Source organism: Arvicola amphibius, chromosome 14 (assembly GCF_903992535.2).
Source record: "Arvicola amphibius chromosome 14, mArvAmp1.2, whole genome shotgun sequence".
Lineage (NCBI taxonomy): Eukaryota > Metazoa > Chordata > Mammalia > Rodentia > Cricetidae > Arvicola > Arvicola amphibius.
Window position 1 is genome coordinate 38324247 of NC_052060.1, and position 24935 is coordinate 38349181.

At 42.3% G+C, this 24935-nt stretch overlaps 1 protein-coding gene across 1 annotated transcript in view; it reads left to right on the forward strand.

The window, feature by feature from the left end:
* The window catches only part of Col25a1 (collagen type XXV alpha 1 chain), a 375262-nt gene that overhangs the window by 292285 nt on the left and 58042 nt on the right, over positions 1 to 24935 (forward strand). Inside the window, 6 exon segments of the mRNA XM_038310855.1 lie at positions 7604 to 7657; positions 9722 to 9748; positions 11545 to 11589; positions 18781 to 18813; positions 19218 to 19253; positions 24816 to 24860. Of these exon segments, the coding sequence (XP_038166783.1) occupies positions 7604 to 7657; positions 9722 to 9748; positions 11545 to 11589; positions 18781 to 18813; positions 19218 to 19253; positions 24816 to 24860 (240 nt within the window).

The following is a 24935-nucleotide window of genomic DNA, read 5'->3' on the forward strand; positions in this document are numbered from 1 at the left end:
GCATCCACCCAGTTTCTTTGATTTTACCCCAGCCCAGGTGCCAAGGGGCCAGCAACCATCACCCAGATGTGAAACAGCATAACTTATAGGAGCCTTCATTTCTCCCAGCACTTTCTTCTCTGGTCAGTAGGGAGAACAGGAATGGTCTAATCCCTGGAATCATTCACCGCCTATCAGCGTCCAGACGTGGTTTGAAATGTTGTATGCATAGCAGCTCAGAGTCCTCATAGTAATCCTATAAAGTAGGCACTGTGATTAATTAAGTTATAAATGAGGACCCTCAGGCTGAGAAAGAGTAAGGAGTCTTCTCATTGCCACACGGGTGTTATTTGCAAAAAGTAGCTTCAAAGCCAGGCGGCCCTGCTTCTACCACATAATAGAGGCCAAGAGTGCAGAAGATAAGTGGATACAAACCATATACTCAGTATTTGTGTGACTTTGAATTTCTGGAAACCTTGGCTTCCTAATTTGTCAAGCATGGGCTTTAAAGGTTAGTCAGAGAGAATAACGGAAGGAATGGCTGTGATTTCCCGTTTTAAAACCTGTGTTCCTCAAGCTGGAGTCATGAATGCCTTCAGAATTCAGAAACCTCAGAGTGCTCCAAATGCATTGATTAAGGAGTATTTCTCGCTCTGCCCTGCTTCAGTGACCTTTAGAATTGTTCCCAGTTGAGCATATCATTTCAATTTTCTATTAATAATTAAACGAGTCTCTTTCAAGAAGAAAAGCATATCACTCAAATTATATGTTTATTTATTTCAGAACAATACTTTGTGAGAGAAAGATGTCCTCCCCCCTTGCCCCTTCCACCTGTGGTGTGCAAGGGAGCTGACCCTCCCCTTACCAGCTGCAGCACTTGGGAAAGTGGAGGCTGCAACTTCTGGGGGCAGCAGAGTAGAGCTGAGCCTATTGACAAGGGTGTGGAGAGCAAGGGGGATCAAGCCCTGCCCCTCATCTGCCATATGCCTGCCCCTTGCTGCTTGTAGCAGGTGGGAAAGCTGCCCCTGAGGTCACAAGAGCAGGAGACCTGTCCCTACCCCTCCCTCATCAGTCTCAGTACTTGATGCCCCCTGCACCTCCCTGGACAGTAGAGCTGGCCCTGAAGACAGAGGTGTGGGAGAGGCCACCCAGAGGATGTGAAAGCAGGAGAACTGGCCCCGCCCCTTGCTCATTGCTATATGGGGTAAACTAGCGAGGGTAATGGTGGAGAGCTCACCCTAGGGGTGAGGGCAGGGGAGACTAACCAACCCTACAACTACCCAGGCTAGAACCAGGGTTATAAGTTTGCCATCCTAACATTCACCCATCTATGATCTGCAGGAGCATGTGAAGGGACCCAAAGCTGCAGGATCTCCATGATACAAGACAACAGGATATCCAAGAGGAGTCCCAGTGAGGGCCCAGAATTGATAGTGTAGCAGAAACCAGAGGCCTCAAAGCAGACCAGTGACTCTTTGCAGTGAACACTTGCAAGTAAAGACATCTGGACAAAGGGGTTTACTGTGTGACTCACTGTGTCACACTACAGCTACCATGATGAGATTTCCAGCCCCCCCCCATATTTTTCCCTTAAGTTTTATTTTATTTTATTTTGGGGGGAGGTTGCAAGGACAGAGGGCAGATATGAAGGGACAGATGATGGGATCAAGATGCATGATATGAAAGACACAAAAATAAATTTAAAGAAAGTTTAAGAAAAGAACACTTCAAGAGGGAAGATCTTAGCTGGGTGTTTGAAGAAGAAAAAGATTTCCAAGAGCATTCTGCTGCAAGGTCTAAGGGGATGGTTCTCAACCTTCCTACTGCTGTATCCCTTTAGTACGGCCCCTCACACTGTGTGACCCCCAACCACAACATTATTTCATTGATACTTCATCCCTGTAATTTTGCTACTGTTATAAATAATAATGCAAATCTCTGATTTGCAGGATGTCTGGTATGTGACCCGCCCAAAAGGGTCGCAACTCATAGGTTGAGAACCACTGGTCTAAGAGGGATCAGGTACCCACTGGAAGAATACAGGCATTTCTTTAAGCCACATAAGCTTGAAAGTCCAGCATGGTGCAGGCCTGGGCTCTGCCTGCTTTGGCATCTGAAGCTTTCTGCCAAGATCTACTTGCCCTCATCTCTCATCTTTCTTTCTTGCCGCTGCTTCACTCTCTTTCCTGCTCTGGGGGTAGAAGGTGGCTGGGGCTTGCTTCTGCTGCTGCTGCTGCTGCTTCTTCTTCTTCTTCTTCTTCTTCTTCTTCTTCTTCTTCTTCTTCTTCTTCTTCCTCTTCCTCTTCCTCTTCCTCTTCCCCTTCTCCTTCTCCTTCCTCCTTCTCCTTCCTCCTTCCTTCTTCCTCCTCCTCCTTCTTCCTCCTCCTCCTCCTCCTCCTCCTCCTCCTCCTTGTTTTTAGAGACAGGGTTTCTCTATAGCTTTGCAGCCTGTCCTGGAACTAGCTCTTGTACACCAGACTGGCCTCGAACTCAGAGATCTGCCTGCCTCTGCCTCTCAAGTGCTGGGATTGATCACAACTGCGAGGATTCCTGCTTCTTATGTCCTGACCCTGTTTCCTAACCCACACTCACAAGTGTGAGCACAGGCAGCTGAGGGAAGCAAGGTAGTAGCTGCAGGAGAACACCAGTGCACAGAGCTTGCAGGGCTCACAGGCTGGCTATTGGGGGGGGGGGTAATCACCATGGCTTTTTCCAGAGAGAACCAAGAAGAGAGAGGTGAGAGCTAGGGAGGAGGGAGGGAGAGGGTCCTCTCATGTGGAGCAGTAAACAGGGGATATATCCAAACTGAGTCTTCAAAGTGCATTAATATGCTCCAGGCAAACAATAGCTCTCTTGTATGTAAAGTATACCCAGATAAATGCAATCCAGCCATGTTGGGTGACCTCCTAAACACTGATCCCTTTGCTTTCCAGTACTGTCTTCCAAATTGTCTTGCATACATGCCTCTCTGAATTAGCAGCACAAGAATCTAAGGTACTGATGAGCTGACTTCTTCCAAAACTAGCTCATACGGGGAGTTATTAGTCTACTGTGGCTTATTATACATTTTCACATATTTGTAATTTTTAGACATTTATTATTTTCTCCCTTAAGCTTGCTAGGTTTACTTTAGTTATTATTTCAATCAGCTTAAGGGCCATGTCAACAAATGATCCGAAGCAGCATATTTGAATTTAATTCCTGGCTGGCATACCTGTCTGCTTTTCCACTAATTAATATCACATTGCCAAGGAGGACAGAGTCTCTAATTTGATGGGAGAAGTTTACTGATGGGATAAACAAGACAAATCTCCCCTACAGGGATGCCCAGTCCTCTGAGGCAGAACCAAATCTAATTGTCTAGGATGAGGGTTCTGGCTTTCCTTTCATCGTGTTCTAAAGCCTTCTTTGCCTCCAGAAAATGCAAACGAAAATAACAGGTGTTGGGTGTCAAGTAGAAGCTAAGAATGTTGTGGACTAATCCACATTGAAGCTGAATTCCCGGAATGGTCTGGGAGGGAGGAGGAAGGTGAGCTGGAAGAGGGAGAAACCAGAAGCCAGCAAGATTGAGACAGACTGTGCCTGTGACAAGAACCCTCCTCCAGGTACCCACAGTGCTCAGTTCAGATCTTACCAGTGCCTGAGGGAGACAGCTGAGGGAGACCAAGGAAGAGGAACTAGCCAGCACATCTTAATTTGGGGAAATCAGGGCTAACACGTGCAAACATGTGCAAGCCTGGACTCCAAAGCCTGGGAATTTGGGTTCGAAGCAAAATTTAATCCAACCTCTGAGGAACGATGATCTACTGGGTAACATCTATAGTCCAACAACTAGTGATGATAGTCCTACTAGATCTTACAGGAACAGTGAACAAAGACTCCAGCCCCTCATTGTAGAAGACATGCCGAGCCCTGTAGAAGTACAAGAGATCTGTCCTGTGACTTAGACCTTAAGGAGAAATATTTGGAGCCACCTGGACACTTCCCTAACACTAATCCAGTGTTTAATGCTAAAAGAAACATGGTAAATTGAGTGAGTTTTTAGATCCAAGCTGCTCGATTACAAGAAATGGGAATGAGGTGACTTGAATTCTAACCTCACAGCTGCCTCTTCACTCCTCCTTGCCTCTCAACACTTGTCCCCTCTGAATATGTTTGATTTTAGCCTTGCACACACACGCACGCATGCACACACACGCACATAATGCAATGAAAGTGAAATTATATTATACTAAAAATATAAAGCCATGACTCCTTTTCGTTCCCACGGAGGGACTGGAACCACTGACTGAGGAAGTGGTGAGCACTATTTCAGCTATATGTCTTCAGCACTCATCTCTGTGAGAAAACCATGTCACCTCCTACCCTTCGGGATTCGGCCTTCCAGTTGAGTAGCAGTAGCTGATGTGATTGTAAGAGCCTTGAGTGAGCTTTTAGGTGAGCATTCTCAAGAGAATGTGGTTTAAGAAGAAATGAAAGCAACCAGTGAGCCAGAGAAGTCAGTCCAGCCTACCGGCAGTGTAAATACGAAAGTGGATGATATTCCAGGGATCACCTTCACATTTCCTCTCTAGCAGAGAAAACCTTTTCAGTCAGATGTCCCCTGCTGTTTTACTTTATTACTGTCTATGGAATGTCCATGGTGTCTAGAAATATGAAAAAGATGGATAATCTGTCTGACAACCTTAGGACTAGTTCTCTCTCTCTCTCTTTCTCTCTCTCTCCCTCCCTCCCTCCCTCATGCACATACCAAAAATAAAAAAATAATTAAAGTTGTAATGTCTAATACTGACAAAGCTGTGGATAATTTTTAAAAATGAATGCCTACAAAAGAAAAAAGGGGTGCGCTGGAGAGATGGCTCGGCAATTAAGAGCCCTTGATGCTTTTGAAGTTTGCTTCCCAGCACCCATACGGCTGTGGGGAGCGGGATAGAGTTTCACATCCACATGTAACTCAGATCCAGAGGATCTAGCGCCTTCTTCTGGCCTCTCTGGGCACAGGCACTCACATGGTGCACACATGGACATACATGCAAACAGTCATACACATAAAGTAGAATTTTAAAATGCCAAGAAAACTCAGAATCCCTTTAGAATGCCATTTAGAAGCTTGCAGTTGGTGCCTTACATTTTCCCCAGTGGTGACAAAATAAATCCAGGGAATTTTTCTTAATTAAAGAGCTTGTTTGAAAAGTATGACTGTATTTCTAGAGATGCTTATTTTTAACAGCTTGAGTGTTCAGCAATGTGGAATTGAGTAAAAGATTGGTCAGACCTGACTTTGATAGAAGCTAATCCACTCATAAGGTAATCATGAGTGCCCTGTAGAAACAAGTCCATGGTGGTAAAAACTCATAACAATATCCTATGGGACATGCTGATAGCTGCTTAGAAATATGTAAGGCTGAGGAAAAAGAGCCTATGGATACAGGACAGCATGAAATGAAACAGAGAAAGGGTGTGAGTCCGGTTTCTTAGCTTCATCTTCTGTTAAAGGTTCTTTTTAGCAACATGAACAAGAAAGAGAGAGAGAGTCCAACGTTTAGTCCCTTGGGGTTCATATATTAAGGAAAACATCACACAGCCACCTAAGCAATATTTTTCTTCCCCACTTCAAATCTCAGCATGAGTCTTTCCCGGATCTGGGGCTTTAACCATGTTTTGTTTTAATGTCTCTGGCTACCATGGTTATTCTTTGAAAGTCAAACAGAGTTTACATTGTTCCTGCAGCATCCTCTCTGCATTACGCCGTGAGTTATGACACTAGAGCATCCTGCTGCCGGGTCTTTGAAGGCAGACTCGGTAGCTCTTTTCTGATTGTGTAGCCACGATGATGTCGTATCGAAACTTTCCCATAATGTCCTTCATTATTGGAAGTCAATAATTTTGTCATCTTACCAAAGAAAGGGCAAGAGTTACAGTTATGTGGCTTTCTGCGGGAAGCAGAATTTCTCCCAGCAGGTCACAACTTTAGAGGTTACACCGCAGAACAAGAGTGAAATTCTTCCTGCTAGGAGAAAGACACTGCAAGCTCCGCGGGCCTGGGTTATCCGGTAGCCACACACCCATATCCTTCTGTAGGTTATATTTTCCTCGGGTTTCTATGCCGTCTGGAAAGCCACTTGTAGATGGGACATATGAATCAAATGATGAAGAGAATATAAATCAATCTCGTTCCTCTCCCCCCGCCTCCAACCCAGTCTCTTGGGTCAGGCTAGTACAAATCTCGACTGTTTTCTATAAGTCTAGACAGAGTGCTAAGATAAAAATAAAACTTGCCTCATAGAAGTTTGTAATAATTGAGTTAATGAGTGGAAGATTGGGGCTATTAAGAAATACTACTTGATGGCCAGTGAGAAGATTCAGCAGGTAAGGGTGAGTCCCACCAAGTCTGATGACCTGAGTTTGATATCTGGAACTCACATAAGATAAGGAAAGATCCAATTCCCTCGTGCTGTCCTCTGACTTTGACACATACGCTGTAGCGTGTGCGTGCATGCCTTTGCACATGCATACACACATTCAATGAGATCAATCAAATGTAGAAGTATTTATTATTAATGTTATTAATGTACATGGATCTGAAAAAAAAACACAAAAATGACCTCAGGTTACTTGGGAAACAGTCTTCAAAATCAGTTAAATTTGTAGTGAACCCAAAACTGCTCTGAAAATAAACATCATCTTTAAGAAGTCAGCTAAGAAGCAACTTTACTTTTCTCTGTGGAAAGAAGAAAACTGCCTGGAAGTCAATCACATAGTGAAGGACACTGGGAAATGTTCCATAGATGAAAATTGAGTTCTGATGGATGGAAGTGTGAGCCACATGGGAGCATCAGAAGGGGGCGCGGTGTCTTGTTTCTGGGCACTTCACAGGGCTTGGATTCTTTTGCTCTTGTTTCTGTTACATTTTTGTTTCCCTTTTTGGAAAACAATCACTGGTTCAGAAGGATGCTATATCCGCCATCCCCCTAAAAGAGGGCCGTTTCCTAGCCCAACAGCCCTTACTTTTCTCATGAAAGCTAATCTTTCAGTACAACTGTGAGGAGTAAGTCTGGTTGTTTTCATTACTTTCACAAGAACATTGTAACACAATTTTTAATTTTTAATTTTTGCCTTTTTATCAAATGTGTATTAGCAGATAGGTAGGTGTTAAGGATATGTATTTTCAAAATAGACATCTGTAAATGCTACTTTAAGTTTAATAAGAAAAAATCTAATGATTTAGTCTTTATTTCACTGAGCTGATAGGTCTCTTTAAAGTTCTCCACCAAGAGAGTTTATCACTGCCAAGGGACCCTTATTCTTTCAACAAGCACCAATTGGATGACACCCAGAACCATATTAGCTTTTAGCCCCATTGATAACTCACTTCAGCTTTCTTAATGATGAAAAGACTACACACACACACACACACACACACACACACACACACACAAAATAATCCAGTTAAATACTTTGTTCTCAAGTATGTAAAAATTTGGACCTCACTGGGACTAATTATTCTAATAGTTCCTTAACTCTGTTTTTCTGGCACATTCTAGGATGACCAACTCCTCTCATTATCTCTACAGTGTGCTAGGTTGGCTTCTGTTGCTTAGTAATGTGTGCCTTCTCTTTTGAGGGTGAGCCTGGATCACCTGGAGAAGCAGGGCAGAGTGGACTCCCAGGACCAAAGGTTGGTACAGATAAAGCCAAGCACCGTCACCCACTGCATAATTTCAAAACAGTGTTAAGCTGCCACAGTCTGTTAGTTATCTTTCTGGTTGTAGTTGGGTAGACCTTTTTGTCATGGGTATAATATGCAGTCTTAGAACTTTATAACTAATGACTAAATTATGCTCATGATTGTCAGTAGCATTAGACACGCAGAAAAGAAATGGGATGTGATTGTCTAAAATCTTTCTTGTGAGTCAGGGAGATGGCTAAGCAGTTAAAAGTACCTATTGCTCTTTCAGAGGACTAGAGTTCAATTCTTGACACCCAATAATAGCTCCATAAGAAACTCCAGTCCCGGAAGATGCATGCTCTCTTCTGGCTTCCAAGGAAACCAGGCACACACGGTACGGGTACACAGATACACGCACATGCAAGGAAAACACCCATAATATAATTTTTAAAACTATTTCTTGTAAGATAATTAAATAGCACAAGAAAGCCCTCAAAATGACTACTGACATTTTACCCCTTAGTAAGTTGTGAAAACAAAGGTCATGGTCATACTTCCTCAAACGTACATGTTAGCAAGCCCCACTACAGATAATGTTCATACAGCCAAGACAGCTTTTTCTCAAGGTTTGGCCACCTTCAGCTTCTCTACAACATGGCCAGTTAGTCAGACGAAGAACAGAATAAAGATGTGGTGTGTCTAGAATTTAAAAATGGATATAGTTTGAATTACTAAATAAGGAAAAAATGTAATGAGGATATTTTTTGGAATGCCTGTTTTCTTGGTTTCTTGAAGAACAAATGAATCCGTTAAATCAAAAGAGATTGGTGACAGTTTAGTTTAAACCAAGCAGTCAGACAAATCCCAAATCCTTTGATGAGTGAACACCCCTTGAAGTATAAAACTGATGTCTAATCCCATCAACTGTGCTAGTCTGAGTCTGTACCCACAGATGTCTGTCAACTGATTTTACACGGCGCACTGCTGTTTAGGTGCTGCGGACAGACCTAAAACTCAGGGACCTGCCTTTTTATTTTCTTGTCCTAAAGAAGAAGGAAAGTATTCCTCCTGGGAATCCAGCCCTCTTCTTACACTTTATTAAAAAGCTCAGCAGTAGGAGGTAGTTCTCAATGAGCATCCATAGTTCTCTTCCTGTGTTGCCTGGCGATGTGGCCACCAGGACAGATGTTGAGGGGTTAAGGTCTCCAAAAATGTAGAAAGCCAAGGGGTCAAGTTGATTCCAGAGAATGGAAAGAACTTTGTCTCCAAACTGACTTCTAAATTGCATTCTCTTACTTTGGTTTTCTTCTTTCCCACAATAACCTCCTTAAAACACTTTAAGCTCTCTGGTCTCATGGCAACGTTTACTCAAGCTCTCCATCAGGAAATACCATCATAAGGTGTATGGACTTTAGAGCATCCCCTATTGGCCCCTGCCCTTTCCTAGAGAGAGGGAAAAATGTAATTCTTTTCAGATAATAGTTTCCTATTTTAAGCCTTGCGTTTTCTTGGTCATCATTTCTGGCAGGAACCTTACTCATGAAGGCTGCTCCACTCTGGTATCTTGGTCTGCAACCATTAGTTGCTACCAGTTACAGAATTGATGATCTTGCCAAGGGGTCTAAGTTATGCACTGAGGGTTTATGATCATGTCCAAGGAGTTCAGAACTATACCAAGGGCTGGCCCTAAAATAACCATGCTTCAGGACATACTTTAATAGACAGCTTTATGGAAGGACTTGCTAACACCCACCTTATTGACTCTGAGTATAGACAGATAACGAGTTGCCACACTGTGCCCCCTTAATGTCCCAAGCCATTCCTGGATGACCATTTCTACTGCACATATCATTATCCTTATAGAAGAAATGACTTAAGATTAAAGTTGGCATTGATATCTGTACTCAATTCTTCTGGATACTTATGCAACTTGTTTTCATATAGAAACTAAAGCCAAAGACAATGCCCTTTATACTTCACCTGGTACAGTCTGTGTATGTTCAGGATCTGCTTTGTTGGCTGTTGCTTTATTAGCTCTTCATTGATATCTCCCAATCTCTGTTTTGTGCTCAGGGGGAACCTGGAAAAGAAGGAGAAAAGGTAAGGATGGTTCTGCTTTGTTTATTACTCCCCTCTTCTCCTGAGCTACACCCAAGCTGAACTAGATGCCTGAGAGGCTGGATGGTGGGTGTACGGACAGATGGATGGACAGAGAGTTATAAGTGGAAAGTGTTCGTTTGTCTTTCAGACTGTCATATCGTGGAAAGAGAAAATATTATTTTATCTTCTGTATCAATTTTGAGTTTGGGGTTGGAAGGAAGAAGGGAAGGGCAAACACTGCATGCCAGGCTGTACAGTGGCTTTCAGAAACCCGTAGCCCTGTAAAAGCCCATTCTGACAGGAAGTGTTGGCGCACACCTTTAATCCCGAAACTATGGGAACTCTGGGTCAAAGGTCAAGGGATACAGATGTTTACCTGCAGCAGTTGTCTAAAAAAGATACCATAAAGAATCTCTGTCTATCAACACAGCCTTGGAGTATGTAATGTGACGCAGTATGCTTTGGGGTATCAAATCAGTTCATGGTAACTAACTTGAAATTAGTCAGTAAATAATTGTTTCATGAAGAAATTGGGGAGGGAGAGGGAACTGTGCCAGTGAGCACCCATCGCAGGTTCATTAGATGGGGTGCTGCCTGGCTGGCCACTGTGAACAGGAGCCTGGACAGGTTAATTTCATGTTTATTTGAAATGGAAAATGGAACTTTAGAGGGAAAAGTGAATATATCTCTTCTACTTTCTCAATCTTGAGAAACCACACTAATGGTTTTTCTCTTAAGCTTTGTGGAGGTGTTGAAATGATAGAAAAATGATCTCCTCTAAAGCTAGAGAGAAGAGCAGCCCAGCATAGGAATGCCCCAAACACGGAGGCCCAGGGACCTCCAACAGCCAGGACTGTTTTTCAGACTGTGCTGGCATGATTTGAAATGCTGTATGAGGTACGGGACTTGGTTCTTACAGCTGCATAGTGTGCCCTTATCCTCCCATGACCCAGGAGAAACTCAGCAGAAAGAGCATTGCATTTGCCTCATGAGTGCCAGGGCTGGCTGGACTCTGTTCTACTGAATTTGAAATCCATGACATTTCCTCTCTTACATGCTATAAGGCCTAAAAGCATTCAGAGTATAGCAGGGCAAAGCTCAGAGATAAAACCTTTCCCCTTTGCCCTGCCTGGTGGGCAGGAAGGAGATGTCACCGGAGGAGCAGGGAAGTAACCAAAGCAGCACACATTCCCCTAACTCGGTTTGCTGTGAGTTAGGAGAGAATATATCTAATAAAAATATAAAAGTTCCTTTTTCTGACTGCTGTCTATGGAGCCCCAAGTAGATAAATATACAGTCCATAGACTTTGCAGACCATGGAATTCACTTGGAAGCCCTGGGGCCTTGGTTGGTTTGGAGACAAGTAGAATTTATACAGCTAGGAGGAGAAAAGAGGCAGGCTTGTACATCATGAAGAAGGGCACAGAAGTAGCAAACAGATGCGCCATGACATCCCGAGGCAAGTGCCAGGAAAGCCCTGCTATGGGGCCCTTCAGGCAGAGGGGAAAATGAGACTGCAGGAAGAAAGCTTGGTGTCCACATCAACCATGAGATGGCTAACCAGAAAGTCACAGCTTTGTATTGATAGCATGGTGGTTAAAGGTGTTCAGCCATGTTCATTGTAAGAAAAGTAATTGCATTGCCATCAGTCAGCGGGTCGAGTAGACGTATTTTGGCTCTGTGAACATTTACACTGGTTTTTAACAAGAGTGTGTCTAAAGGAGATTGCTCTCTGTTTCAAGTCACCAATATATCTCTAAGTGTATCCCTTTGTCCTCTCTTTGTCCTCTTCTCAGGGAGATGCTGGAGAAAATGGCCCCAAAGGTGACGCAGGAGAAAAGGTACAGTCTTGTGAAATGCAGAAGGGTGTGTGCTTGAGCAAGGACATTACTGACTGTGCATGAAGCTGGGAGTTTTGGAAGACCGGGTCAGAGAAATCTCCCAAGCTAGAAAACAGTTCAATATTTGTCTCATAAAAAGCGACTGTTCCACATCCTATCCACAAATTTAAATATTCTGAGAGCAAAATGATTTGCCAAATTTACTTGAAAACTGTAGGTTTCTCAAGCAGTAAGCACACCTATTCACGAGGCAGTGTGAATAGGGAGGCCTAGAAGGGGACTCCCTCAAGTGACTTGGTCCGTCCTAGTTTTAGAAGGAAGTGTATGGTGAGCAAGGGTAAAGTTTAAAAGTTTAGTATCGAGTTAACAGCACTTGATTGCGGTGCTTATGTAGAAAACTCTGGGTACCACAGCCCTTGCATTCTGTCTCCTCCCTCCTTGGTCTTTGGAACACTGATCAGCATTTATAGCGCATGCATCCTGGTCTGTCTCTGTGTCCTCTCTTTTGTCTCAACCAGTCTGTCATTATGGTGTTTGCTCAAGTTTGCATTTTGACAGCCCTGACTCCATGACACGGTGACATCAAAAGGTATTCTCCTGCATCTATGTAATGTGTTCAGATTTGGGAAGAAATCCCCCTTTAGAAGCTGAAGACAGAATCAGAGCAGGTGGATGTTAGTGCAAGCCAAGCAAGGGACCTGATGAATGGGAAGATAACTCACTCAGGCTGGCAGTTGAGGGTGAGGCTGATCCACTTTGAAAATTATGACTGTACAGATGGATAATGGGTAGTCATAAAAACATGCTCATAAAATATATAGAAACTTATCTTTCTCAGTCTCATCAATATTAATACAAATATGGCATAAAGGGTAGAAACAAATTAATGTCACTAAGTAGCAACTGTTTGTATTTAAGAAACAGTTTAAATTTAGGACAGAGTCTCAGTTTCTTATAGACCAGGGTGTGTTGGCCTAAGCACTATTGACAGTGTGATCCAGATAACTCTTCACCGTGGTGTAGACAACAGAAACTTCATCTACATCATGAGCTGGCTGGCAAGTCTATGCTCTATGAACTACCCTGACCATCCCTATTTCAGAAACTCTGCTGAAGCTACATCCTTTTTGTCTTCCAAATATCGAGCTGTAGTAAGTGTGTAAATATCGAGCTGTAGTAAATGTGTAAATATCGAGCTGTAGTAAGTGTGTAAATATCGAGATGTAGTAATTGTGTAAATATCGAGCTGTAGTCAAACACGACATGGAAGTATCTCATGAAATAAAACCGTGGATACTCCTGACTGGTCTCAGATCAGGGTTTGAACCCCTGGGTATGTGAATCTGGATGATGGTTTATTTAGCCTAAATCTTTTAAATCTTTTTCTCTAAAAGCAGAGATAAGAAAGCTTGTTTTATAAATTAATATTTTTGGCTTTGTGGATCATGTAGTCTCTGGCACAACTCTATGATTCTGTTTTGCAGCAGAATTAAGCCACAGACAACACACACACACACACACACACACACACAAAAATAATCAGTAGGGCCATGTTTAAAGTAAATTATATTTCTGGGCAAGATGATTTTGATATTATGTCATCTGCCTGTATATAATATTATTGTTATTTTGATTTTTTTAACCATTTAAAAATATAAAAGCCATGCTTGGCCCAATCTTGCAAATAGACAGCAAGATTTGACGGTAGTAGCCAACTTTGCTTAAAACAAAGGAACTACTGTACACAGAAGGCAGCTTCTTCAAACAACAACAAAAACATATAAAATGGGAACTGTACCTATGCAAATTTAAATAGAGCATTTTATGCCTTAGAGGCTGTATTTTTTTATTTTTAACTTCGTTTTTGGAACATAGGCCAGCAATTGTTTCTTCACTCACGTGGGTTTTGAAATTTACTTTTGCAACAGTAAAACAATGTTTTTTTTTCTTTGAAAGGACCCAAGTGTCTCCTAGGAAGGTTGTTTCGGCTTCATACACAATGCGAATCGGTTGCCATACTGACTCACACGCCATAAACTCTCAATAAATGCTAACTTTTCCTACCATGTGGAAATTGAAATCAACGACATGGTTGTTTTTCTTTTCTTTTTTATCAAAAAAGTTTTATTGCTCAGCTGAAATTAAGTACAAGAAATGCCTCAGCGAGAGCGGAAATCGATTCTATAAACCTTCAGTAGGCCTAAACAGGGGGCTGTAAATAGCAATCTGTAGTGTGTATAATATGTAATCTGACCCAAGGCATTCATCCCAAGAATGTAGTGATTGGAATATATTTTTTGATGTGTTTTTTAAACATTTCCTGCTCCTGTCATATAATTTGTTCCCAGCATGTTGGAAACACTCTTCTTGTGGCCTTTGTCGTCAGTATGTGAAATTCATTCATCACTTTCCAACTTTGAGGAGTAAAATAAAAAAAAAAAATTAAACTTCTTTTCTGCTATTGATGTAGTAAATTACGTCATTGACTGATTCACTTAGATGGACTTTTTTTTCCCCTTTTGATCCAACTCAGCGCCTTCCGATGGTAAAGCAATTTTTACAGTCTGTGGCTTTCCAGGCTGGTCGTCTGGAAATGCTGGGAACTATAAAACCACTGACTGGGCGAGGGCTTCTCTGTGGCCAGCAAAACCGTACACTCAGTTTTAAGAATAACCTGCCAAAGACTGATTTCAATCACATGGAAAGTTCCTATGGAAGCTTTGTATTCTAGTCTTTGGGGTGTTAATTCCGCCAACAAATGTTCAAATAGATTTCTTAGCCACTGCAAGTGGGCATCTATACAGCTCACTGAATGGGTGGACCATACTGCTGTACCCCGTGTGGTGTTATCGGCTGAGCCAAGAGCTCCATCGTCACGCTTTTGGCACAGATTGCCTGTCCCTTACCTCCCTGTGTTCCCATGACTTCATTCCTATGCATGCCCTGCCTTCTCATTCGCCATCTTGAACTCAAGCATCTGGCCTTTCACCAGGCATGTCGTAGTTGCATTTACCAACCAAGCTGTCTTACAGACCACACCTGGAGGACTGTGTCAAGGGACACTCCAGGGCAGTCAGCGCCTGGTCCTCTCCAACGCTGCCCCAAGCTATTCTTTGTTTAGAAGCCTGCTTTCTGGCCTCCCCCTCCCAGCTCCACGTCTTCATTTTCTGGCTTTGTTCACTCTTCAATCTTTTGAAGTTTGGATTTACGAGTCATTTCCTAGAGAAGGAAGCTCTTTAGTCTCCTAACTGTTCTGTACTGTAATTTCTTTATTACCTGGACACAGAGCTCACTAGCAAAGGAATAAACATGCACAAACCCATAGGATACTGCCTACTTTTATCCCTAGTTAGTACAATAAGATCCCCTGAACCCCCTCCCCCCAAAAAATCTCTTTACAAAAGTGAGAAAGAAGGGGTTTATTTGCCTCATAATTTGAGGTTACAGTACACCATTGTGGGGAGGTCACATTCCATGTGCAGTCAAGAGCAGAGAGCAATGAATTAGTGTATGCACACTTAGAGTAGTCCAAGGCCTAGCCCATGAAATAGGCCCACACCCAGGGTGGGTCTTGCTACCTCAACCCAGTTAAGAAAACTCTACCTAATCTCAACAACTCCTCATTGAAACTCCTTCCCCAGGCCATTCTGTATTGTCAGGTTGACAAAATTAACGATCACAGCTTCACCCCTTGTCAATCTGACACCGGGCACATCACTTTTTAGCTTTTATTTCCATCCCTTGTCTCCAAAGTCAACCGAACAGCTTGGATGGTACCAATCTGTTCTAGTCCCAGCACTAATCCAGGTTCTTAGAACATTGTTACAAGATAATAAATACTGTTTGGAAAGCCTTTTTTTTTTTTATCTTGAACAACTTCATATTTTCACTGGATGGCAGGACGTTTCGATAGCCTGCAATCCTTCCTTCTGTCTTTATTAACATCTGCATATTTAATTACTCGCTGAGTACTGCATTTGAAAACAATTGCATACAAAACCAGTGTTTGACCAAAAGTGAAAAACAGTAAAGTCACCATGTCGTGGCACATGCCTTTAATCCAAGCACTTGACAGAGGGAGAGGCAGATGGATCTCTCTGAGTTCGAGACCAGTCTCCATCGTGAGACCCCTGTCTCGAGAAAAACCAAACAAAACAAGAAAACAGCAAAGCCCAGCTCATTTATCTCACAGAACTTCTCCATCTGTGGCTTACTCCACTGACTGATGAAGACAGGCATCTACGTAAGCCATTGCCGGAAGGCTGTTTCCCACATTAACCCTATAGTCTCTTAAACTTTGGGGATAGGGTTATAAATATCCCCTGCTTGATTTCAGCTGCTTGGAACATTATCCCTCCCAGAAGTTGCCTTGCTCTTAAAAGTTGTAGACATTCCTGGGGATTTCACAGTTCTGAATCTTTAAAGAGAGAATAAATGTATGCGGTGTCCATCAAATTAAGCCTCTCATATTCCCACAAATAAACCATGGTGGACCTTTCCCTCCTATCCACTTGCTCCGAGGACAAAGCCTAGTCTTTAGTCACATATAGTAGGCTGGCCAAACACTCTTGTATAAACTACAAGCAGTTAACTAAGAACTTGGAGGTAATACAAGAACTACCTTTAATTTACCTGTCTTCTCTAGCCTTTAGGGCCCTTTGTCAAAATGATATAAGCCAATAATCCTTTTCTTAGTCTAATAAAAAGGACAGTTGAAGCCGGGCGGTGGTGGCGCACGCCTTTAATCCCAGCACTCGGGAGGCAGAGGCAGGCGGATCTCTGTGAGTTCGAGGCCAGCCTGGTCTACAAGAGCTAGTTCCAGGACAGGCTCTAAAAAAGCTGCAGAGAAACCCTGTCTCGAAAAACCAAAAAAAAAAAAAAAAAAAAAAAAAAAAAAAAAAAAAAAAAAAAAAAAAGGACAGTTGAGGAAGCACACACTTCGCTCCACTTGTAGCTACTTCAGTTTCCTCATCCTCTAAGTGGAAGTAGCAAAGCCTTCCCTGCATGGGAGTTTAAGGCATAAATAAGACAGATGGAGCTTTGCAAAGTCAAATTGCTTTTATGAATATAAAGGTCATGTTATCCATAATATTGCAAACCGGTTCGTTAATGTTGATGGCTCCCAGACTCAGTTTAGTAGAAATAGAAACAAGTATTATTTTCTTCACCACGTTTATTTCACCCCTCATTTGGAACTCATTTGAATGTTAATGGTTGCGACAAGCAGGCTCATTCATACAATATTTAGAGCTCGCTTCTTTGTTTAGCCACGTTTTAATTTTTCCTTGGGTAATAGCAATTACAGATGTCAAAGAAACTCACATGTGCACTCCTTTCCTCAACCAACTAAATTTACTATTTCCTCCTCTTCCTAAGCCCTTGGTTCCCCTTTCCTGAAAGCCTCTTTTCATTTTGATCCTTGACTGCTGACCCGACTGAAAACATTGTTTTTCAGACGGTCATTCACTCGTTCACCGTGTGTGTGTGTAAAGCATCTGCTGTGGTCAGGATGTGGAGTCTGCTCCCATGCAGCTGTCTGTCTGCTAACAGGACAGACAGATATACAAGCAACGCCAATGACAATCACAGCACAAGCTGTGCCAGACACAAATGAAGTATACAGCTACACAGTAGGATGTACTCACGGTGGGCCCCATGGGGAGAATTGGTGAACGGTTCTGTGAGAGAGAATCATGTAAAGCAAGACCTGAGGTACCATCGTGGGAGGATGGGAGTGGAAATGAAGATAGGAGTCAGGTGCTGGTCAGTGCACAGGGGCCTGAGGCCTCTGTCTGTGTGTCTGTCTCTAAAAGAGATTGATGAGCAGCTTCTGGACTCTAGAACAAGGGAACAGAGCCCTGGAGATACTTGAGTATTTGTACACAAGACAGAGCTTAGGGACTCTCAACTCTAGCCTCCCTCCTTCAGTTTTCGTGACAGTCACAAATGGCTAAGTCCCCTCCTTTTCTTAGTCCTTCCTGCATGTTCCTAGGTGGGAGAGGGCTGGAATGAGGCTGAGAATCTAGGCCTCTTGCTGCCTCATTTACAAACAAGTAACAGTCTCACCTCTTCTCTGTGCTCTGGTCTGCATTGGTCCTATCCTTATGATGGTGTGTTTCTAGGAGTGGAGCCATCCTCCATGAAATCTGGACAAACCCAGTCTTTTAAAATGACAGGTTCCCCCCTAATGGCCATCTCTTCCCCACCTCTATTTCAAAACTAACATCCTGTGACTTGCAGATAAAAAACATTTTGGAACCTATCAACTTAGCAGACCAGTGCCTTCTACCAGCCCCAGAGCTAAGACTGTGTCGTCAGGTAGCACCCGAGGTCTTGAGAAAAGCTTCCCCCATCTTGCTGTAGCCACCTCTCTGATGTACCCACCAGTCCATCTTAAACTTGCCTTGATGGATGACTTTCTTTGCTCTGTAATACTATAAGACTTCGTGAAACTGTTTCCATGTTGAAACATGAAATTGGGGCTACCCCAATCTGTTCTCCTGGACCACAGTCACTCAAAGGAAAAACAATCTCTTAATCTCTTTAAAAAGTTAAAAGTCAGATTCTCTCTCAAGACTTTCTTAGCCCCTCCATGGATTCCCATTGCCCAGAAGTCATTAGTCATCCTGTGACTGAGTTACGGTACAATGAGGGCAAAGCAGGAAAAGGCATGCTCCTGCTTCATGGTGGCGACACACTGATCTACAGCATGGTTTCTGCCAACTCAACATCATTAACCTTTTGACTTCATCTGTTGTCCCTTGACCTTCCAAAGACCAAGAAGGGCAGGAACTCCCTGTAAAGAGCCCGTGACATTAATAAATCCCAGAAGCTAAGAAAACTGAAAGCTTCAAATCCCTAAATTAAAATTCATCGTCTCAGAATATATTTTTAGCATTCTATTAAGGAAATAGCTTCGTGTTTGTGTATTTTCAGTTGCTTCAAGAAATATAATCTTTTCATGGTTTGTATTCAAAGTAAACCCATGATTTGAGGCAAGGCATGGTTTCTCTTACATGATGTTATCATTTAATGGCTGGGCCTATTGATTGACAAAGAACTGGGGGCCACACTTAGGTCCCTTGGTCATACATAGAGTTCCTCTGAGCATCCATGTGGGTAATGGCTGCCTAGGCGTTTGCATTGTTGCCTCGGTACTTATGGCATAATCTCTCCCGGGTTTCATTTTAGGGTGACCCAGGATCATCGGCTGCAGGAATTAAGGTAACTATAGCCTTGTGCATGTTTGTGCCCTGGAAATCATGGCTGTGACTATATGAGCCCCCTGTCTCTTCAGTTTAGCAGCACTGATGCTATAGCTCTGGTCCAATTCCCTGACAACAGCTTCCAAACACAACAGGGAAATCCCGGGCAGTCTTAGTAGGAGGGCTTACTTTCTCTTCCATGTGTCCTTAGTTTCCAAGAAATAAAATCTTTATATGTGGGTTCTAGACAATACTTACAACAGTGTCCTTATTGTAGTGTGGTGGAGAGCAAGGAAATGGTGCACACAAAATGTGTGTAATCAAGTAGGCAGTTGGATCATTACTGTCAAACTGCCAAAGGCCTAGTGGTTTTCTAGGTTTCTTCTAAGACTGCCCTTTTCATCTTTGGTTTTCTTTGGCCAGGGAGAACCTGGAGAATCTGGTCGTCCAGGACAAAAGGTAATGTCTCTCTATCCTAGGTATGTCCTTTGCATCTCTCTATGATCGGTATTTCACGTCGTTGTCATCTAATATGGAAACATTTGTCACACTGTGGTACACGTTTCATGCTTTGCACAATGTTGCTGTTTGCTTTCCTTGTTTAAAGGCCTTGATTCCGTGCACAGCAGTGTGAAAGCAGACACTGTCTATATGTACTCAGCTGTTTGAAACTAGCAAATCTCAGCTGAACTGGAATGCCAGCTCATTGCCTTGCATGCTTAAATGTATTCTGTATTTTCTGTGTTTCATGAGAAGAAAATAAGTATATACTAAACAATCTCAATGGAGAATGATGGACAGTTCTTTTAAAATATACCTCTACCTCCATTAATTTGCCAATGCTTTCCTGCTAACATGTGTCATGAATGTCGCCTTATGGAAACTAAATTTGTTTAAAGAACTAAATTTTAATTAGCAATGCTACACATACCACTTTCACTAACTGAGCTGCGGGTACATTAAATTTATCATCTGTGCTTCTTCACTGAGCATTTATGCTCATTTTTCATCTGGGTCTGAGGCAGGAAACAAATGTTAGCAGTGTCTCAACTGAGCACCAGGGTCTCAATGCCCAATACAGCTGAACCTTACATAACAGATGAACTGTAGTCAACAAGAAAATGTGAATTCCTTAGGCCACAGTCCTTAAAACTATGGCCTTTCCTTTGTCCAGTGGTAGCTGATGTTATAGACAGAAATACGAATTAGGACACAGAACATAGCTCATTAGCAGAGAGAGAAAGATAATCAACCCTATTAGGTAGTTTGGAACCTAAAGTTGAGAGCTTACTGTATGGTCCGTGTTCTTGACATCATTGAGAGAACTTGTGTTTCAGCACTTGGATGGAAGTAACTTCTGAGAAGGTTTGCATGTTCTTTTAACATTTCTCTAATTGGATGACTGTTTTTCTCTTGAGACTGAGAATCTCAGAGTATTGGTTCATCAGCTCTGCTGCAGGTGAGACGAGAGCCCAGCAGAGCTCGTCCAACTCCTCCTTCTCTGATCTGTCTCTTGGTCTTCAGGCTCCGAGTTTAACTCAAGAATCCATAGAACATATTTTAGATAAATAGGTTGCAGCATTGCCTTCTTCCTCTACTTCCCAGTTAATCTAGAGCAACAGCCCTCTCGGCCTTTTGTCAGTAGCACATATGTACATACGTCAGTCATACATACGTCAGTCATACGTATGTCAGTCATACATACGTCAGTCATACATATGTCAGTCATACGTACGTCAGTCATACGTACGTCAGTCATACGTACGTCAGTCATACGTACGTCAGTCATACATACATCAGTCATACGTACGTCAGTCATACGTACGTCAGTCATACGTACGTCAGTCATACATACGTCAGTCATACGTACGTCAGTCATACGTACGTCAGTCATAGATTACTCTTCAGTGTGTTCCAGTGAAATAGTTCAAGTACCTTTTGGAAAGAAACCTTTTGGAAGAAAGTCACAGTGTTCTTTCTGTGGCTCCTCTAAGTGGTAACAGCTTCCCACAAACATGTCCAGCTTTTCCCCTCGTGCTGATTTTTTTCGTTGAGAAAATCAAACTTGTCAGCATGTGTGATGTTTTTTTCTCTTATAGGATAAGCACTGACAAGATGAATATCTGAACCTTCTAATTGTTCCTCTTCCCAGGCTTCATCACGGGCATCATAGCAGACAGCCCTCTCTGGCCTTTTAAGAAGAATTGTGCAATTACTAAAAACAAAAGAGCCATCATCTCTTTTGAAAAAGCAACTGATCTTAGATGATGTGATTTTAGATGATAGAGATTTTTCTTAAATTGCCCTCCAAATCTGTGATTTGCTGAAAGAAATATGTCAGTAGGACCAGGCTTGGTAGAATGTGCCTCTAACACAGAACTCAGAACTGCAGCTGAAAGACCTGGCATTCAACACCCACCTGCCTTACATAACAAGAGTCAAAGGAAGGGAGGGGCTGGTGAGATGGCTCAGCAGGTAAAGGTGCTTGCTGCCAGCACTGATGACCTGAGTTTGATCCTAGAACCCACATGGTGGAAGAATAAAATTGAATCCTGTAAGTTGCCCTCTGAGTTACACACACACACACACACACACAGAGAGAGAGAGAGAGAGAGAGAGAGAGAGAGAGAGAGAGAGAGAGAGAGAGAGAGAGAGAGAGAGAGAGAGAGAGAGAGAGAATATGAATAAATAAATGGGCAGTCTTTTTTTCTAAAGCAAAGGAGGGGATTCACTTGCAAAGTGTCTCTAAAACACAAGCCAAAATAAATCTCAGTAAACTTGTGTAGGTGCTACTGTTTCCACAGTACAAGAACCAAATTGACCTTCAGTTGCTTAGCATAAGATTGAATTATCATAATTATTATAAAGATAACTTAGATTCATTATGGACATGTATAGCCTGGAAGCAGAAACACTGGGTTTTCTTTACATTTTATCAAAAAGTAGACGTAAATGACATCAAAAGGAGCTTTCATCTGGGCAAATACATGGCCCGAAACAGCATCCTTATTATTAATATTTAGTTCAGATTCTACCTTCTGACACAATCCCACCTTCCTACGATTATTTGACTTCCTTTGTCTACATCAGATTTTGATAATAATTCCCCCAACATTGGAAACAGCATTTCCGTGTTTGCTTAGAGTCGAAACTGACAAATTGACCCTGGCTTACAGTCAGTGCTGGATGTCATCTGGTGTCTTTGGCACCACTGCAGAGCTGTGAGTAGTGTTCAATGGCACACTAGTTCCCGAATTTAGGGGTGTTCCCAGAAAAGTACAAAGTGCAACACGGCTCAAGTCAAGTGGCGGGCCTTCCGCCTGAGATCGTGTCCAGTGTTCCTCCGGAGTGATACAGTAGTGGAGGATTCAGTTCATCACGCTTTCTCTGTGGCTTCAGCAGTAGGGCTACATGGAGGCTTGTAGAGACACTATAGACTTGGAAAGTGTGGATTGTGTTTCACTACATAGTTCTTGCCTTTCTAACCTTTCCCCAGCTCTTAAAGTATACATTTTAACATTGTCACTTGATTCCCCATCAGAAGGGACCCTTGCCAATGAGCTCTGTATATACCCAGAACATTCTAACAGAGTCCGAGGAGTAAGACTTTCTCATACCAGAGAATAGAGAGTTAAAAGGAAAAGTAATTAAATCAGATATATAATGTAACTGTACAGTTGAAACTCTTGAACAAGAACCCTTTGAATAAAATAAAATAATAAAATAACAAGCTGACGCTTAATTATGACTCATCTAACACATTAACTGTGCTCCTGAGGCTCCTGAGCCATGACGTAGACAAGGATGCCCAAGTTAACTAAAATCTTTCTCTTAGTTGGAAGGCAAGCTTTCTACAATATAAAGAATTCTGCAGAAAGAAATGTCTTACTAAAATTGTGAAGAGGTGTTCCATAGGGGAGCACTAATAATATTACCATCTCTCATTATGTTAGCTAAGAGCAGAAAGTAAATACAAATTTGGAACGTTAAAAGTCACAAACCATTCAACACTATAGCTATATATATATATATATATATATATATATATATATATATATATATATATATCTGAGATATTTAACCAAATCATACATTTATGACCAACCACATGCAGACATACACATTTCATTATCTTATATATCATCCTGTAATGTCTTTTTAATATTTTTCTCATTAGAAAACATTGTATGTGTTAATCATGCATACATGTACATATCAATTCTTTTTTAAAGTATCTATGTGGTCCTTTTATGTTGGTAGAGAATTGAGTGGTAAGAATTCTTAATGGAAAATTATATTATAACCTATTTATTTCCACACATGCTTCAGATGCAATATCACCATAAGAGTTGGGGGAGACTTTTTAAAATAAAAACAATCCCAAGTGTTATTGGTTGAATATTATTATTAGGCAGTTAGTGTTTTCAAAAACTATACTATTTTTAAGCAAAAGGTAACCTTCAGTAAAATGTGGATTAAATCCTTTTCTATTAGGTCCTCTTAATGTTACTGATTAAAGGGTAAAAGAGAAAGCACAAAGGAAAGGCAATGTATGGTGGTGTAACCCTGTGAAGTTTAATATACCTTGGCACCTGGTCTTGGGGTGGAATAACAAGCAAGTTAGCATTCCTTTCTTCTCTAATTTGATTTCATTGTAGCCATATTTAAAATGCACACTTCTGCACAGACTGCCTTTTCTTTTGCATTCCTGAAGTACCTTTAACAAGAAGCAAGGGAGCCATTGCCTCCCCCACTTTGTCTAATCACTCAGCTTGATAAAATGTCTAAAGGCTTAATGTTATAATGGAGAAGAAATTCTAGCCCTTGGTAATCACAAGGGGCAGATAGTGGAGATGGAAGATCCACTTGTTGTCAGTAGGTGTTCCTTGGGTTGAGGCCTATTCAAAGGCCAGCAGAATGGCTCAGCGGTCAAAGTGCTTTCCTCCACAAGCCTTACGACCTGCACTTGATCCCCAGAAGTCACACGGACATGGAAGGAGAGAGCCACACCCACAAAGGTGTCCTTCACACGGGAGCTGTGGTAGGCATGCACGCATGCACAGTGGTGATGAAGTAATTAAAAATTAAAGACTATGGGAGCATTTAGGCTACAGAACGTGCCTCCCCTCCCACCATCCTGGTACCGCTCCCTCTGGGGAAATGGTTGCCATCTCCGTGACTGACCATCACAACACCCTATGATTGTATTAGATTCTGTGTCGCTTCCACAGAGAACAGGCAACACTTCATGGCAAACATATTTGCTCCTGATCCCTTTATTCTTTTGTAGTAGACTTGAAGAGAATTTCTTAAGCAATGCAATCTCTTGTGCTTAAAATAACAGAGACAATTCTGTGAAAATGAGAGGGTTTAGCCTGTCTCCGGCGTGCCTACCCAAGGCATCCTTAATCTCTGACCTGTGTTCAGGAACAGCTGCGCGGTACCATTAGCCCAACACTGCTAAGCAAGGTCACCCTAACCCAGCAATTGTGAGGAACACAGGCTGGACTGAAGCATATTCTTAACCATTTGCTTGTCTTCTCGTCCTTCAGGAATGAAAAGGAAATCTTACTATGTTTTTAAGTGAGCAACATGCTTAATGTGTGTTCTTTCCTGGGGCCATCTGTTCATGCAAGTCTCTTGATTATCTAAGCAGGGAGGGCCCTGGGAGAAGACACATTATTGAAGCAAGCAGCTCCAGCAAATCCTTGGCCAAAGGAGTCACAAATGCAGTCTCTCCTCCTGCACTACTCTCTCATGCCATCTGATAGAGATGCCAGTAGGCAGCGAACTGCAGGAAAAGGCCAGTCGTCTTAAGAAATCTGCCAAGTGGTCAGACAGTTCTGGAATGGAGAGTTGACCCAAGTTGAGTGGTCTCAGCAGACCCATTTCCCCTCCACAGTCTGTTGTCTATATTTCCTCTTAGCAGAAACTGTTCAGCTGGGACATTTGCCATGTATTTCTCTGATCCTGTGACTGAGTGCATGTTGCTCTGTAATGCATTGTGATTTTCCTATGTAGGGTGAGCCAGGGCTGCCTGGACTACCTGGACTCCCGGGGATCAAGGTAAATACTCCACTGACCACCTTCATGGAACTATGAGTATCCCGCATTGGAGGAAAATGGGGGGAAGAGTGAATA